Consider the following 15815-nt stretch of genomic DNA (forward strand, 5'->3'; position numbering starts at 1 on the left):
GGGAAAGTTGCACCAAGAGTACTTCGCCGAGTCTGGCTTCAGCATCTTTTCAATATTCAGACTGGCAGTATCAAAGCTAAAATCAGATTTTTCGGACGCTGCGCTCGAGCATCGAAATCCTGAAATTCATAAAGCGTTTCTCGATTTTTGAGAATCAGATTCCGGCTTTGCATTTTTCTGTAGAAAGGTGAGTTTTATCGACGTCACTTTAATTCTGTCTATCTGATCAAAAGCTAACTTTGATACTTGAAGCCGTTTCAAATGTTTTTCTTCTACGATACGTTTTGTGATGTTGCTGGAAACTTATGACCAAGTTCTGACTTGATGAAAACAACAAAAAAATACTTCTTAAAAATGATGATTCATGTTTTTTTCAATAATAAAAAAAAACACTTTTCTCAAACATAAAAAAATCAAAAATACGTGATTTACACATTTTCCGTGAAAATGCTACTCGCGCCTAGTACGCTCTGAGCTCTCCACCACTGCAATTTTGAAAATTTTAACTAAACTTTTAAGGGCGTTAGAGTCGAGATACGGCGAATAATAATGAAGCAAAAAAATAGTTTTTTGGTAAGAGGAATCTGAATTCAAGGTCAAAATTCAAAAATTCGTAATTTTCAAATCTTGACGGGGGGTCCTTAAATTACAAACTTCTCAAAAAAAATCCCAAAAATTGCGTTCCGGTGAAATAACAATAATTTAAAACGATTCTTGAATTCTATCGATCTCCGTATGGTTCATTTCTGAGAACGATTTTACATCTTGAATCGAAAAATGCAGGCGTCTTTTATCTGCGTTGTCAAACCAAACGATAAGGAATAGTTTCCTTAGGGCGAGAGAATCAGAAGAAGAAGACGAAAGACTTTTTAAAGCATTGAAAAAAAAAGTAGGGCAATCGGAGCAATCTCATCTTATTATAATGCTGTCCTTAGCATCATAACGCTTTTAATTGCGTAGATTGGCCAATCGACGGCCTCATGATCGCGCTGAATTTCAGCGATCGACCGTTTTTTTGAACTTGGAATGACATCTTTATCCGTCAATTGTATCTTTATAAAAAGAGACAGTTTTGGAAGAAGAGCAATTATAAGTGTTTTTGAAAAATAATTCAGACAAAAATAATGGAAAAATTGGTCAAGACTGAAAATGGAACGAATGGCACGAATGGCACGAATTCACTGAAAATGGCACGAAAACAGAGACACATTTTTTTACGAATTAACCTTGAGGAATATTTTGAATGAAACTGGAAAATTAACGGATTTAGTTGAAACGATAGTTATTTAACACTTGTAAAGTTAATTAATCATGATCAAAAACATAAAAAAATAATTTGAAACTTTTGTAAAATTGACCGCAAGTTCAGGCCCAAAAAGATTCTTTTTAAGTGAAATTCCTCAATTTTGCCATTGTCGCTGATTAAAAATCGAAATAATACTGATTCAAGCATAAATGATCAATTTTTCATCGAATATTCAAGTTATCAACGTCCGCTCCGCGGGTTTAATAGAAGGAAACTCAAGGGTTGAAAAACAATAACAAAAAATTTTCCAGAATTTTACTGAAAATAGCACGATGAAAAGACATGTTTTAATGTCATTCGTACCGTTCGTGCCATTTTCAGTACTGTCGGAAGAATTCCCCGAAAGATTCGAAGACAAAAAGGCTGTTTTTACTGTTAAAAATTTAAAAACACTTGCATAAATACGCATTTAAGCGTTGTTTTTCTGCATTTGGGTACCGGGCTTTCACGATGTCGAAAAACGAGATAGATTCATTGCAATTTTTGAAAATTGGAGAGAGAGAGAAAATCGCACAATAATAAAGAAATACTGAGTTCATCTTTTTGTTGTTCGGCGGATTCACGAAGGGGTTAAGTTTTTCTGTCGCTGTCTTCTTTTTATCAGCGAAATGATTCAAGAATTGGGAAGTAAGATGAAGCAAAACAACGGGCCACCATGGACTCGGCAAATTATATTTTTTTTTAACGTCAGATATAAAATATGAACCCTTTTTATAGGAGTCCGCCGCAGAAAAAAATTTGAAAAAATCGCACTTCGCAACGCAGAAAAATCCGCGAAAAAAATCGCACTACGCACCACACCGCGCGAAATTTGCGAAAGAAAATTTGAAAAAAAACGCACTTTGCACCGCAGAAAAATCCGCTGAAAAAAATCGCACTTCGCACCACACCGCGCTCGAAAATATATACATTTGCCGAGTCCAAAAATGAATGAATTGGAATTCTCGGTCACCGACAATTGACAAGACTTCTGCCCAAAATGCGCTTCCACTCTTTGACAAAATTGTTTGATTTCCGGCAAGAAGTCCTTTTGCGGTTATTGCTTAAAAAAATTGTCAGGTTGTTTAAAATTGACAATTAAAAAAAACAATTTTTGAAAAGTCGTGTGGACCGTGTTTTTTGTAGATTTTTCATTGTAGGCGCAGAGCCGCGAACAATTACATTTCGAACTGTTTCAATAGCTAAAAGTGTGTTTAAAATACAAGTTATTCTTCACCTAGTTGCTAACCCAACAATGTTACTCTTTTCTAAAACAACAGGCGAACAATGGTTAGATCTTAGATCGACTCAATAAGAATCAACTGGCGCATGGAAAATGGTAATCATAACTTCGCTGGGTCGGCCTGATCACTGGCGGCAATGATCAGCTGCTCCCGCGGACTTCCACACGCTGTGCGAAATATTCATATTTTCTTTAATTTGATTGAGCTTGACCTAAATTGGCTTGTTGAAAAATTACATTTTTTTGTGGTGGTGGAGAAGTCCGTGGACAAGAAATCAATGATTCCTTTTGGTCGGCTCTTCTAAATTATCAGAGATAAATCCACCTCCAATTTGAATCCATTTTAGGTCAAGATCAATCAAATAAAAGAAAATAAGAATATTGCGCACAAGTTAAGGTCACTTTCACAAGGAGTCACACATGGGAACGATCAGAGTTTTTGAAAATGTTCCACTTTTGTGGATATTTTTCCAGCCGAGAAAATTTAAGGGGAAGAAAAAGGTGTTTCGATGACGAAATTTGCCATTTTTCGAAAAAAATTTATCGAAGAAAAAATTTTCAGGCCCTACGGCGGGACATTTTTTGAAGACTCTTTCCCACTTTTATGGACATTTTGATGAAAATTTGGGACAAAAAAAGTCCACAAAAGAAGAAAATAACTGTAGAAAAAATACCGAGTTGTTTTTGTGGTGCGCTGAGAAAATTGTAGTCCATTTGCCCTGATGATCGTTTGAGCAGGTTGATCATCTTATCCTCACTCAATTCTTGTCCTTGCGAAGAAGATTGCGCATCCTGAATATTTAAATTTAATTTCTATAAATTATGGCTTTTTTAATTATGGCTTTCGGGTTTTCGCTACATTTTTTGTCGCCCTATCTCCACTTTAACACCCTTAAAACTAGAGCTTTAGTTTTGAAAATTGTAATGGTGGAGCGCTGAGAGCGTACTAGGCGCGAGTAACATTTTCACGGAAAATGTGAAAATCACGCATTTTTGGTAGTTTCATTCTTGAGAAAAATGTTTTACTTAATGAAAAAAACATTAAGGTATATTCTGTCATTATTTTTTGTTTCATTCAGACGTTATGATAGGCCCGGACAAACTTCATGGCCCAGGCCCCGCCTGTGGGTTTTGCAGACGTTTGAGTAACCCGGACCAACTTCATGGCCCAGGTCCGCCTGTAGTTACCAGACGTTAACGAAACTGAGCCCAGCGTGGCTTAGTTTCCGCCTGTAGATTAATGAAAAATTATAATTTTAAACTTACTCGTTCAATCACAGCCGTTCTTGCCGCTTGTGCGATTTTCTTCTTTGAGGTCGATGATTTTGTCGCGCATTGTTTTCGCACGAATTTTTGCACTGAAATATGGGTCTTATTTATCAACCAAAAAGTTATTTTCCCGATATCTAAGGTGACGTGGAAATAAGAGCAATCCTCCGACCCTCCCAAATTTCACTTACTTTTCGTGAGTTTCTTCGTTTTTGATGATTTCTTCGCCATCTTCTCAATATTTATCTCTAAAAGAATAGAATTTAAATTATCTTATTCTAATTTATCTATATATCTAATAATTTTGATCAGAAAACGAAGATTTTTGAAATTTTTCCTAACAAAAATAACAATACTAGAGATTTTATGCATTCCAGGTAAACAATTTATCAACTAGAGATTTTTCGGGCTTTGGTTTCATTCCAATATTATAACGTCTAGAGACTTTTTTTTTACTTACCAACGGATAAGAATTGCGAGAGGAGATAGAGTTTAACCAACTCATGTCATTTTCTCCGATTTATTCTTTGACGATTCTGCTCATATTTGATCTGTGAAAAGTAAAGGCTTTGATGATCTGAAATCCGAAGAAACTTTTGAAAAAGCTTTATCCATTCAGATTGTAGCGCATTCTGAAAAGTAGGGCACGGCAAGGCGCTGGGCGAGCGAGGCGCCGCACGCCAATTTCATGTTCAACCCTTAGGTTGTTCAAGATTACTGTAATTAATAAACAGTACAAAACAAAAGAAACAAAAAGTGCCGGGGTCCGAGCAAAATCGGTCCGAACAAAGGGTCAACTTCCGGCGGGAACAATGGGCTCAACCCTCGGCCGGAACAATGGGTCAACCCTTGGTGGAGGACAAAAGGATCCATGTTGCTCGGACCCCGGCACTAAATTCTAACTACTCCAGTGCCACCAAGCAAAAGTAAATTTCCGCTCGGAAGCCCGACCAAGACATGACCATGAATACCGCTTAAAATAATTTCTATGATAAAAAGTAATTCATCTTACCTTATTGGTGGATTTCCAATCACACTCCATCCATTTTTTGTTAGTGTTTCCACTTTCCTCGTGTCGCTAGACCAAATAGAACCAACAGTGGTCGGCTGATTTTTATAAAACCCAAGTTTTCCCCATCCATGCCCGTAATTCGAGGACATTGTGGACGTTGAACTCGTTCCATCAAAAATTTCGCAGTGCTTCTTATTGGAAACAATCGAAAAGCAGAGCAAGACTGAAATTTATATTTTTCATTTGATATTTAAAATGAATAATTTTACAAAAATTTCGCTTATTTACCTCGAGAGTCGTCGTCAATAGAAAGAGCCGCACTTGCCCAATCTATATCATTCAAGAGCCTTTCCGATTTTTCTTTAAAACTGCATGCTTCAAGAACAGCAATCTAAAGTTTAAATTTTCTCTCGAAATGAGAAGTAATTATCAAACCTTCCTTTTGTCCGAAGAGCCGCCGAAAATATACAATTGATTTCTAATAAGCGCATGCTGAACAGATTGAAAATAGTTCCCATTTGGAGCGGTTATAGTTGCAGAAACTTTTGAATTTCCATCTCCAGAAATCACATAAGCTTCCGAGTTTCGAATAACGAGAATGAATATTTCGCTCTTAAATTTTTTTTCAATTGACAAAAAATACTCTGACTTTCATAGAATTACCGGAAGGACAGGTTCGCCAGTTGTTATTGAATTGGGGACAATACAAAGATCATCATAGGTACTGTTTTGATAGCAGTCCCTCATAAAATCCTGCGAAGTAATATTATTTTTCTCAGCCGCATGTTGACAAAGAATATATTTTTTCTAAATCTAAAAAAGGAGAAATATTAATGTTTGTGTTACCAAAAGTGGTTCAGACACGCTGATGTCGTCATAAACTTCATTAAACTCTCTGGAGTTGCATGTTTCCTCAATACATTCGCGCTCAAAATTTCCAGCATTCCAGACTTCTTCGAATCTTTCATTAGCTCTACGGTTTCGCAAAAAAGTATTCGCTTTCTCCCTTGAAAGCTCATCATTCGTTGTCTGTTGAGTCTTTTCGAAAGCTCGTGCATTTGCTGCCCATGCTAATTTTAAAAAGATCAAAGATAGAAAATTCATTTTGTCTGATAGAATGGTCTTCGCCACAGGTCGAATATGCGACTGCGATAAGCTTCGTAATGCCCTTGACACCCCAGAATGGCCTCAATCATCTTTTATCAAACAATCGTCTATTTTTAAGGTAAGAGTCGTCTATACCGTATAGACTATACGGAAAATTTTCGAGATAAATAATTTTGACCACATCAAAATCTTAAACTTTTTTGTACTTTAAGCTTTTCTCGATTGGTCCATGTTAAACCCGATAAAAATCGAGTTTAACTTTGAGCATAAATGTTTAAAATCACGCTTTTGCACAAATATATTAGAGAAAAAAAGGAAAATGGAAGGTATTGGAGGCGGTTTGGGGAGAACAGGAACGTCGAGCATTCAGCTGGCTCTAGAAAAATTTGGACTTTGGTTTGAACGAGTCTTTATTGCACCGATTTCTTACCATCCCGTGTTATCATATGAACCAGAACTTTGTGCACAACCTTGGCGAGCTCTGGAATCAAGTCGAAGAAGGAAAACCGATAGAGCTCCGAGAAACAGCTTTGCGAAAAATCTTCGATGAAAAAGGATACAGATCATCTGCCGACTACCCCGCTTGCTCGTTCTTTAAAGATCTTCTGCGAATGAACCCAAAAGCCAAGGTCCTTCTCTCCGTCCGCGACAAGCCGGAGGACTGGTACAAATCAGTTCACTCGACGATTTTTGTCCGCCAAACAGGAGGAGATGCCCCGCTTCATCAGAAAATCTTTCCTTTTGGGCTTCATGAATGGATCTTGAAACCAATTCCATGGCTCCCAGACGCGGTAAGATCGATTTTTCGAGTCAAAATGATAATATTTTTAGTCATCTGATAAACTTGGCAAAATAATTATGCGAATGTTTCTCGGAAAACCTCATGACTTTTCGCAAAAAGGTCTTGAAAACGCGTACACGGAATGGAATGAACACGTGATCTCGAAAGTCCCGCAAGACCAACTTTTAGGTACATCATTCTCCCTCGAATCCCTTCAATTTTCTTCAGTTTTTAATGTCAAAGAAGGCTGGGAACCACTCTGCCGCTTCCTGAATAAGCCGATTCCGAATGAACCCTTTCCGAATACAAATAAGAAATCAGATGTTGATGATGAATCTGTCACGAAAGAAATTATTACCCTCGGATCTGTCGTTGTTTTCTACGGAGGTATTGCTTTCCTCGGATTTCTCTCATACAAGCATGATTTAAAAGGGTCTCTGACTCGAGGTCTTGGTCTGTTAAATACATAAACTTTCCTCAAAATTCCCATTCCTTTATTGCTGCCGGAATCTGAATCCTTGGCCGCCTGAAAAAAATGATCCTTTCCTTCAAGAACTCAATTTCATTTAAAAAATAGATAAAAAAAAACAAATTTCGTAAATATTATTTTTTCAGTTCTTTTTATTAAAAACATGCACGCAAGAAACAGATGAAAGCGAGTAGATATTCAAGTGCAAAATCCAGCGGAGACTTGAAACAAGACAGGTATGTCTTCAGTACCGCTATGATTGCCAATTATTTCGGAGCTTTTAATTTCGTCTTCGTCCATGTCGACTCTTTCAAGGGGGTAATTGACTCCATAACCGGGGATGAGGAATATCGAACCGTTGATTTGGAGAGACGAATGATTGTCGATAGCCTCAAAACACGTTTAAAAAGCGTACAAATTAAAGCAAATGGAAAGTTCAATGACAGACTCATCGACCCATCAAATTTGATAATGAATCATAAACTTACGTTTTTTAAAGTTCCAGTTCGCGACCAGGAGTCGTTAGAAAGAAGCCAGACATGATCCAATCTACTACCTCCAACAAGCATAACTCCACCAAGCATGAGTAAATTTCCGCTCTGAAGCCCGACCAAGACATGACCCCAAGTACCGCTAAAAATAATTTCGATAATTAAAGATTATTGATTGTACCTTATTGGTGGATCTCCAATCACACTCCATCCATTGTTTGTCAGTGTTTCCACTTTCGGCGTGTCGTAATAAGAACCAACAGTGGTGGCTTGATTTTTATACAACCCAAGTCTTCCAAGACCATGCCCGTAATTCGAGGATGTCGTGGACGTTGAACTCGATCCATCAAAAATTTCGCAGTGCTTCTTATTGGAACCAGCCGAGAAGCAGATCAATACTGAAATTTTCATTTTTCATCTGATATTTAAAACCGATAATTAGACAAAAATTTCGCTAATTTACCTCGCGAATTGCCGTGAATAGAAAGAGCAGCACTTGCGTAGTCTATATCATTCAAAAGCTTCTCCGATCTTTGCTCAAAATTGCATCCTTCAAGAACAGCAATCTAAAGTTTAAATTATCTTTAAAAAATATCAAGTATTTATCAAACCTTTTTTCTGTCCGAATAGCCACCAAAAATAAACAACTGATTTCCAATGAGCGCATGCTGAGGCCACTTCGCATAATCATCAGCTGGAGCGGTGATTGTTGCAGAAACTTTTGAATTTCCATCTCCAGAAATCACATATGCGTCAGAAATCGAGTAACGAAGGACGAGAATGGACATTTCGCTCTTAAATTTTTTGATTGATTAAAAATTATACAAAGAGTTTACCGGATCAAGAGGCTGTTGAGTTGTTGGTGGAGATGTTGTCGACGATGTTCCCTAGGAAAAATTGAATAAGACTGAGCAAATAATTTATTGTTACCTGAGACTGAAAGCAAGGGCAAGCAGTCATCCTTTCTCGATGTCCAGAGCAACAATTTTCATGGCAGGTGTCGGTCGGCTCACATGTTTTCATGCAAGCAGTCTGAAAGAAAAAATATCAACTCAAAGTTCAATTCCTCAATCAAACCAGCTCATCGAGTGAGTCATTCAAGCAGGATTTGTACTCGGGGTTGTTCTGCTCCGCATCTGCGCATTTCCCGATACAAAGAGGGTGTTCTTCGCACTCGACGCAGCCAGTTGGACAGTCAGTTCCGCAAGGGCACGAATTGTCGCAAGCTAGATGTTTTTTTTGTTTTTGATTGAAAATGGAAATTTACCGGAGAAATTTGCCAAGCACGTCGAGTGACATAAAGACGAGTCGCAGGAAGAGAGGCAGTCCAAGTACCTCAGTCTGCAAATTGCCAAGCATTCCTCGTAGAGAGGGCGATCGCTTGAAATAAATATGATAAATGATTCGTAAAAATGTCTTTTGAGCCCTGATTCAGGTTTTCTACACAGTTTTCCCGACCAAAAATCCCTTCGTTTGAATACTTACATGCATAATTCCTCCTTTTCTCCAAGCATTCTCGAAAGAGCCGCCGTCCCAGCATGAGAATCTCTTGAAAAGAAGAAAATTACGGTAAAAAACAGAGGAAAAAACATTTTTTCCTCGCAGTCGAGTGACGGCTTTGTTGTAGAAACGCGTCGTTTTCCGTAATTTTTATTGAATGGGAATTCAAACCGCGGCGTCTCAAGAACGATGATATTTACTTCCGATTATTGTTTGATTTCTTGAAATGAAACGAAAATACCGTAGATGTTGAAGAAAATCAGAATAATAATAAATTTACGAGAGCTCATTTGAGTGGTTATTTTATTTGACAATTTTATTTGACAAAGCCATGGCTTTGGAATAACTTCAAAAGAATTTATTGGTAGTTTGTTTAATTTTCTTGGCCATCCGATCATTTCCACCTTTGAAAAAACTGGCAACCTTGAGACTCTAAGACAAAGTATTTGGATATGTGGCTTTGTCGGCGCTCTCGTAAGTCGAAGTAGTTTTATTGAAAACTAGCCTGACCCTTTTTCGTCTAATGATTTTTATTTAGCCGCTTGTATTGCACCTGCCATTTGCGTTCGAAATTGGACCTGAATGGTTTCTGAAACTTGATGAAAGAAGAAAGCAGAAGATGAAAACCAATGCTTCAGAAAATAATGAAGAGACAAATAAAGACATTTTATGATTATTCATGTATTATGCAGTTTTTCTTTAACCTTAGCCGGCCAGGGTGCACCATCTATGGAACAGGGGTCAAAGAATTAGGTCTCCCACCGAAGTGATTTTGAGTTGCGAAAAACGGAAGAAACTGTAGGGGTATTTATCGATAAGCTACCCTTAGGTTACCTTTCGACTACCCTTGGTTAGGGTTAGGGTTCGGAAATAGGCTTTTTTTGAGAAAAGCTGCATGCACCATGTATGGTGCATTGCTACAATGGCGCCGACACCACTGATGGTGCTTTTGGCCGGTAGGCAGTATTTTTCGCCGAAAAATTCGCCGAATAGTCTCCCTTTTCGAATTGGAAGACTTTATCTGATGCTGAAACCCAAACCTTAATCCGCACCCAAACCCAAAGTAAAACCCAAAGCCTAACACTAACAAAGAAGCCAAAAACAAACCCAAAGACGTACGTTATGGGCTTTGAGTTGAATTTTTCAAGAATATAAGCATGTGATGCACCATACATGGTGCATTTGGCCGGTAGGGTCAGAAATGACATTTTGGCCGGCTAAGGTTAAATACATATTAAAATGGTCTTAGGATTTGCAACAGAGTTTTTTCTTGAGCTTGAAGAGTGACAGTACATCAAGTTAGAGAAACAAAGACCAATAATCTAAAATTACTTTCAATAATTCCAAAAATAACACCGAAACCTACCAAAAAAGAAATCATGCCCACGGGAATCATGAGGACTAACCTCAATGAATGACCAAAATCCTCTCTTTCTTGAACATGATCAAGCGAATGTTCAAAGTATTCTCTACTCATCTCTTCTTCTGTCTCTTTTTCAACCATCAATCTTTCTGTAACATCATTTCGAATTCTCTCTTTACTTTTTCCCAGCAAGTCTGCTGAATATATTCTGCCAAGTCAGCGGAAAATCTCCTTTTTTCCCATTCGTTTGCCTTTAAATTTGAGTTTGCCATTAGTTATCGACTTTTTTCCCCGTGAACTCGTCATTTTTAAGCAACTCCGAACTAATTAGTTTTTTTTTAAAGAAAAAAGATAATTTTTTTTCACAATTTATTTTTTTTTTGTCTAGCAATATTCAAGCTGGACGCAAACTTTTTGCTGGTCCGCGTTCATGATCGCTTTTCTAGCGTCTTCTTCGTGTCCTTTGAGTTCCTGGTAGCAAACTCTGGATTCGAACTTGCCGGTTTCTTCGCAGAGTCCTTTGACGATCGCGTCGAAGATTTGAGCGAAGTGGGGAGGGTCGTATCGAGCGATCAGGCGGAGATCGGTCATGAAGTTCAAACACGCTAAAAACGAGAAAATGATTGAAAACTATAAAATTTCCTTACCGGTGCAGTCAGGGTCATCTTGTTGATAAAATCTGACGATGGAGTTCTGGCACATCGTAATTTCAGTACAGTACTGCTTGGAATCCTCATCTCGAATCTTTTCCAAGTACTTTTTGAATGCTCCGCCGGCGATTGTCTCGCAAATCGACTGAATTTCGACCCTCAGTAAGAAAAACCAAGGGCCTTTTACCTGAAGATTTCCAGCTGAGGAACACTCTTGCTTGAGCATATTGACGTAGTCGTCGATTAGGTGGGGGTTCTTTTTGCACTCGTCTTTGTAAGCATTGTCGAAGGCCTCAAAAATGATAGAGGAATGGTTCTGAAGATTTTGACTTACGATACAGTCAGCACAGTTCTTCGGCTCCGGTGGTGCCTGAGCTGAAACGAGAGCGAGGGAAGCAAGTGTCTGGAAAAGTTTCATTCTGACCTTGTTTTCAAAGCCGAAAATTGTTCGTTTGTTGAGAAAGTGGAACACACCTCCGGATATGGAAGTAGCAGATTGTTTCTTCACACGAGAATAAAATGAAGATTTATCATGAGGAAAAGGGCACGTGTTTCTGGGTCATGGAATGTTTCGACCGGCGTATTTGTACTGTAAATTCTTAATTAATAAATTTAAATCAATTTAATTTAATATAATTGATTATGCATTTTTTACGAAATTTTCAGCTGCTAAATCGAACTCTCGTGACAATGAAATTACGATCTGATTCATTGAATCACGAAATTAATTCTCGAAAATTAAAGCGACCACAAAATGTCGTAAAACACGCCAAATCATGGCTTCCTATTTAATTGTCTCAGCTGCCAAGCTCTATCTGCAGATCGAAAATATAATTCTAAGCGTATTTGAATTAGTTGATTTTTATTTTATTTCGCGCGGCGGGAAATTTATTATCCGGATCTGAGTACTCTTTTCGAACCGCGCTGAAATTGCTCATTTGCGCGCAGCTCATTTTGAGTTTCGGTTGAACCAAAAAGAGATATAAAAAAAGAAAGAAAAAAACCAACGAAAAAAACACGATTATTATTCACGAAAAAAATGGAGTCCTTGGAGAGAATGCGAGAAATAGAGAGTGATATTTCGAGAATGGTCAGGAACAGTTCAAAATTCAATAAAATTGAGAAAATAAGGGTGTCTCAACTTTAAAATATAAATTTTTTTTTTCGTCTTTTTTTGAAGAACATGTCGAAATCTAGGGCTTAACCAATTCATGGGAGTGAATTTTTAGATAACCAATAAGATTGCTGTATTTGCCCTTCCGGCCAATCAAAACCCTGACCCGTCAAATCACTTCCATAAATTGGTGAACCCGAAAATCTTTTGATAATGCTTTATGGTTTTGGTAAGTTTGGTGGTTAGTTTTGGATTTTGCGATTAACTCGCCGGCAAATGAGTAAGTTGCTCGTTCTAGTAGTAGTGAGCAAAAAGCGCTGACAATAAAACTTTTTACGATCTGAGAAAAGCCTCGTGAATTCTAACCTAAATAAAACTTCAAGTATCTTGAACTTTCTGAAAAAGTTCCATGAAAATCCGCGATCCGGACTCGATGCGACTCCATTCCCAGTCTTTCCACAGCAACTACAGTTCCTACAGTATCGATTATCCAGTTGAACAGTCGTCGTCAAGAAGTCGCGTTTCCAGATCAAGAACTCTTCCTGTCCAAGCAACGAGGCCAGAAGTCGAGAATCGAAGAAGCGAAACTGAGTCGACTGACAATCGTTATCGCTTCAGATTTCAGTCGGTTATCACGAATGAAAGACAAATTGGATTTTCCGCTGCGGATTGGAGCTCAAATTTTAATGTAAGAATAAGGCCTTTTTTGTCGAATCAAAAAGCTGAAAAAATATGGTCTACCAATCAAAATACTTGATTTTCAATCGGGTTAAAAAGTAAAAACTGAGGGTTCTGATTGACAATTCTCATTTTTAAACACTTTCTAAGGACCAATCAAAAAAATCCAAAAAGTCGATTGACCAATCAGAATCTCAAAATCTATTTTTTATAAAATCAACTTTGAAAATATTCACTCCCGCCAGATTCCATCAAAAATCGAAATCAGAGCTTCTGATTGGCTCAACCCATCTTTTGGGCTTTTTCATTGGCCGCTAGAAAATCAGCTCATTTCTTGTCGTTCAGACCTACAAACCGCCTGTCGTGCCAAAAGAGCCAAACAATGCGCCGGCTAGTCGCAAATTATTCGAAGAGGCTTGTGAAGCCCCGGAACCGCATCAAAGGTTAGCACTCACACCTGTCAAAATGAATTTCCTCTTCTTGGATTTTCCCACCTCTCTCCCGATCCATAAATATCGTTTAGCGACGAGTACGAGCTGGAAAAAGTCGTTTCAAAGATCAACTTTTCTTCCTCTCAATACGCTGACCTGACGACTTGCAAGACCTGCCACGGCGATTTGAAGGACGCTTTTTGCTTTATTCCGTGCGGTCACGTGATTTGCAGCGAATGCGCTTTCGGAGATCATGGAGGAAGATGCACAAGATGTTGGAAGGAGATTTCTTCGACCAACCGGGTCTATCTTTTTGGCTAGAAAAATTTTCTCGGGCTGAGATTCTAGAATTCGAAAATGTTGAATATGCCCTGCTTTTTTTCTTCGCTGTTTATATTTTCTGCTTTAAATTCTGCAAAAAAAAACTAAATAAATAATTTTGTAAAAAAAAAATTGATGAAAATTTAAAAAGAGAAGATTTTTCCCACTTCTTCACATTCCCAAAATCAGCTTTTCCGCAAGTGACGGAAAATCATGTTCACGGAAAAAGAGCCACTCTTGAAATTTAATTAATGAAGTGTTCTGACATGTTTTTGGGACAAGAAATGCTACGGTTTGAGAAGAGTTGATAGTTGATAAGTTGAAAGCAAAGAAAATCATCATGTGAAAAAGCTAAAGACGTGTGGCATATCTTCTTCCGCTCTCAATTGCGCTGGAAGAGGAGATCGACGGACAAAAGGCATCGAGTACCCAGCTCGTTTCTAAAAGAAACATACACTGTATCGTAAGATTTGTTTTGCAACCATTTGATGCATCTTTTCCTCCAGCTCTGCAGCATCGTATCTAAGAAAAATATTCAGGGGAGCTTATTTTTCGAATTGTTTTTACCTCCCAATAGCAGAAACAGCGGCAATAATTGCAAAAACTCCTCTAAAATTCATCTTTTTTAATTAAATTTTCGCGACTGCTCTTTCCTGAGAAACGGGTCGAGCTTATAAAGTGAAAAAGATACGATCGATCACGCTTTTCGAGTATCTTTCGAGCATATTGGGAATATATTTTATTCAAAAATTGCTCTCCAGTTGGCGATTAGAGATAATATTATATTATCTTCACATTATTCATGACGCTAGAGAGGATGGCTTTACTGTATCTTACTGTTCTTAGAGCCGTCTATTTTTTATTTCCTCTCAATTGGCAAAAAAATACAATTATGTTGATTTTCTGAATAATTTTTATTTTAAAAATTGAAATAGACAGGAAAAACTCCGAAAAACGAGCTGAGTTTCATTTTTTTTTCAATAGAATTAAGCAAAATGCCAAGAGAGACGGAGAAAAAAATCAGCTGGGATTATTTCTCGGAAATATTTGTGAAATATTTCTCCAGGGCGATTTGGAAAAGCGGGGGATCGGGCGATATCTGGACGACTGAACTAGATGCTGAGCATTTTTATGAGGAGCTTTTAATGGGTGAGTGAAATTTAGGAATGGCGATATGAATAACTATCAGAACGACAGTGCTGAAAATGTCACGAATGCTACGAATGTCACGAATGTCACGAAAACATGTTTCTTCTTCGTGACATTTTCAGCAAAATCGTGACTTTCGCGACATTCGTGACATTCTTGACACTCGTGACATTTTCAGTACTGATCTATTAGAATCGTGATTTTTATGAATAAGGGTTCTTGAGGGTTATTTTATTATATTTATTTATAAATATAAAATTTTAAAATATTAAAAAAAATTAAAATGATTAATTAAGGAGATCATCAAGTTTTCGGGAAAAGAGGAGTAGCGATTTTGGGCAATCTCTTCATTGAACAAGACGAATATTACGAAAGAATAGTGGCTCTCAATGAAAAAAAATTTTAATTCTTTTAGAATTATAAAAATGAATTTTCACTCGAGCTTACTAAAGACACGGCCGAAATATCAGGAAACTGAAGGTTAAGGACGTCATCAAAGTGCTAGAATTTTCGATTCGCGAGAATTTGGATGAGCGCAATCAGCGACGCGGAAAAATGATGGGATGGGATCAGCTTGCCCCAGAGTTGCAAATTCTGATTTTTTTTTCCGAGCTGAGTTGAGCTGACCTGATTAAAAATTTCTCTGAGCTGAGCTGAGCTGAGCGGACCCTAATTACAGCTGAGCTGAGCTGATTGAGCTGAGCTTAGCTGTTTTTTGGAAGTAAAGTTGTATTCAAATCACTGAGTTGAGCTGAGCTGACCTGAGAATTGTCTCAGCTGAGCTGACCAGATAAGATCATCTTCCAAAATCACTGAGCTGAGCTGAGCTGATTAAAAATTTCTCTGAGCTGAGCTTGCCTATTTAGGAGGTTACTGAGTTGAGCTGAGCTGAGCTGGCCTTTTTCAGAGGTCATCGAGCGAAGCTGAGCTGAGCGGACTCTAATTACAGCTG

At 37.9% G+C, this 15815-nt stretch overlaps 4 protein-coding genes across 4 annotated transcripts; 2 read left to right on the forward strand and 2 right to left on the reverse strand.

Moving 5' to 3' along the window:
- The first annotated feature begins 6362 nt into the window (after positions 1-6362).
- On the forward strand, positions 6363-7734 carry LOC145697883 (uncharacterized). The gene is made up of 3 exons (XM_081775089.1): positions 6363-6707; positions 6748-6886; positions 6926-7734. Exons 1-3 carry the CDS (start codon positions 6363-6365, stop codon positions 7165-7167), a joined length of 726 nt encoding a protein of 241 aa, XP_081631215.1. The 3' UTR covers positions 7168-7734.
- On the reverse strand, positions 7314-9314 carry LOC145697180 (uncharacterized). The gene is made up of 10 exons (XM_081774345.1): positions 9143-9314; positions 8925-9037; positions 8735-8883; positions 8588-8689; positions 8494-8544; positions 8269-8451; positions 8121-8223; positions 7839-8055; positions 7655-7799; positions 7314-7556 (listed from the first exon to the last, which is right to left on the reverse strand). The coding sequence occupies exons 1-10, from the start codon at positions 9247-9249 to the stop codon at positions 7365-7367; spliced, it is 1362 nt and encodes a 453-aa protein (XP_081630471.1). The 5' UTR covers positions 9250-9314; the 3' UTR covers positions 7314-7364.
- A 1585-nt stretch (positions 9315-10899) lies between these two features.
- On the reverse strand, positions 10900-11619 carry LOC145699182 (uncharacterized). The gene is made up of 4 exons (XM_081776444.1): positions 11505-11619; positions 11358-11462; positions 11168-11315; positions 10900-11125 (listed from the first exon to the last, which is right to left on the reverse strand). Exons 1-4 carry the CDS (start codon positions 11586-11588, stop codon positions 10905-10907), a joined length of 558 nt encoding a protein of 185 aa, XP_081632570.1. The 5' UTR covers positions 11589-11619; the 3' UTR covers positions 10900-10904.
- Positions 11620-12005: 386 nt separating this feature from the next.
- Positions 12006-13803, forward strand: LOC145698799 (uncharacterized). Its single transcript, XM_081776021.1, has 3 exons — positions 12006-12972; positions 13308-13405; positions 13486-13803. The coding sequence occupies exons 1-3, from the start codon at positions 12694-12696 to the stop codon at positions 13712-13714; spliced, it is 606 nt and encodes a 201-aa protein (XP_081632147.1). The 5' UTR covers positions 12006-12693; the 3' UTR covers positions 13715-13803.
- The last annotated feature ends 2012 nt before the right edge of the window (positions 13804-15815 follow it).

This window comes from Oikopleura dioica, chromosome 2 (assembly GCF_907165135.1).
Source record: "Oikopleura dioica chromosome 2, OKI2018_I68_1.0, whole genome shotgun sequence".
NCBI classification, from domain to species: Eukaryota; Metazoa; Chordata; class Appendicularia; order Copelata; family Oikopleuridae; genus Oikopleura; species Oikopleura dioica.

Coding starts and splice junctions, on each gene's coding strand:
- LOC145698799 (XM_081776021.1), top strand. CDS start 12,694: ATGAAAATCCGCGATCCGGACTCGATGCGACTCCATTCCCAGTCTTTC. Junction 12,973..13,307: donor ATTGGAGCTCAAATTTTAAT/GTAAGAATAAGG, acceptor CTTGTCGTTCAG/ACCTACAAACCGCCTGTCGT. Junction 13,406..13,485: donor GCCCCGGAACCGCATCAAAG/GTTAGCACTCAC, acceptor AATATCGTTTAG/CGACGAGTACGAGCTGGAAA.
- LOC145699182 (XM_081776444.1), bottom strand. CDS start 11,588: ATGAAACTTTTCCAGACACTTGCTTCCCTCGCTCTCGTTTCAGCTCAG. Junction 11,316..11,357: donor CCTCAGCTGGAAATCTTCAG/GTAAAAGGCCCT, acceptor GTCGAAATTCAG/TCGATTTGCGAGACAATCGC. Junction 11,126..11,167: donor AGATGACCCTGACTGCACCG/GTAAGGAAATTT, acceptor TCTCGTTTTTAG/CGTGTTTGAACTTCATGACC.
- LOC145697883 (XM_081775089.1), top strand. CDS start 6,363: ATGAACCAGAACTTTGTGCACAACCTTGGCGAGCTCTGGAATCAAGTC. Junction 6,708..6,747: donor TTCCATGGCTCCCAGACGCG/GTAAGATCGATT, acceptor TAATATTTTTAG/TCATCTGATAAACTTGGCAA. Junction 6,887..6,925: donor CCCGCAAGACCAACTTTTAG/GTACATCATTCT, acceptor AATTTTCTTCAG/TTTTTAATGTCAAAGAAGGC.
- LOC145697180 (XM_081774345.1), bottom strand. CDS start 9,249: ATGTTTTTTCCTCTGTTTTTTACCGTAATTTTCTTCTTTTCAAGAGAT. Junction 8,224..8,268: donor GCTATTCGGACAGAAAAAAG/GTTTGATAAATA, acceptor TTTAAACTTTAG/ATTGCTGTTCTTGAAGGATG. Junction 7,557..7,654: donor GAACTGGAACTTTAAAAAAC/GTAAGTTTATGA, acceptor ACGTGTTTTGAG/GCTATCGACAATCATTCGTC.